Source organism: Trachymyrmex septentrionalis, unplaced genomic scaffold, assembly GCF_001594115.1.
Source record: "Trachymyrmex septentrionalis isolate Tsep2-gDNA-1 unplaced genomic scaffold, Tsep1.0 scaffold51, whole genome shotgun sequence".
Classification (NCBI taxonomy): domain Eukaryota; kingdom Metazoa; phylum Arthropoda; class Insecta; order Hymenoptera; family Formicidae; genus Trachymyrmex; species Trachymyrmex septentrionalis.
In genome coordinates this window covers 951,735-952,322 of record NW_017305683.1, presented here as the reverse complement: position 1 = coordinate 952,322, position 588 = coordinate 951,735, and the positions used below count along the sequence as shown (strand labels likewise).

The 588-nt window shown below is 31.0% G+C and overlaps 1 protein-coding gene across 2 annotated transcripts in view; it reads left to right on the top strand.

Annotated features, from left to right (window-relative positions):
- The window catches only part of LOC108751657 (lipid storage droplets surface-binding protein 1), a 7,301-nt gene that overhangs the window by 2,612 nt on the left and 4,101 nt on the right, over nucleotides 1–588 (top strand). For both annotated transcript variants that reach the window (XM_018491949.1, XM_018491950.1), the window contains exon 4: nucleotides 179–410. In XM_018491949.1, the coding sequence (XP_018347451.1) occupies nucleotides 179–410 (232 nt within the window). The remainder of the gene's footprint in view (nucleotides 1–178; nucleotides 411–588) is intronic.

Sequence of the window (588 nt, the reverse complement as noted above, 5' to 3'; positions counted from 1 at the left end):
TCATATTAATATATGCAATTATAAAATTAAAAGAATATTTATTTTCTATTAATATTATAAATTCTATTTAAATAGAAAAATGAATCTTGTGGAAATCAGTTAAAATGATTGGTTATCTCGTGTAAGTAGATTAATAATCTTGATAGTCGTTGCAAGTTAATCTTGTTTCATGCTTTAGATGTATTTAAACACGCGAGACTATGTAAATGAGAAAATTGTTAAACCGGTTCTAATGCGTGCCGGAAGTGTCAAGCAAATCGGTAGTCAAGCTGCCAACGCCGCCGCTGATAGATTGGACGGTGCACTGACAGTTGCGGACGAATACATGGACCGCTACTTACCAGGAGATCCAGCTGATAAAGATCCAGTTGATAAAGATTCAGCTGGTAAACATCAAGCTGATAAAGATGGTAAATATGATAATAGGATTAGATATTGTGAGCATTTTAAGAAAACATTTTAAGAAAATATTTCTTGCGTAGAATGGAAAAAATTTTATTTCTATCATTTGATAAGTTTGTTGGTGTTTTATGTATTTTGGTATAAAAATTAATTATTGTAATGTAAATATTGAAATCGTAGGGTGGG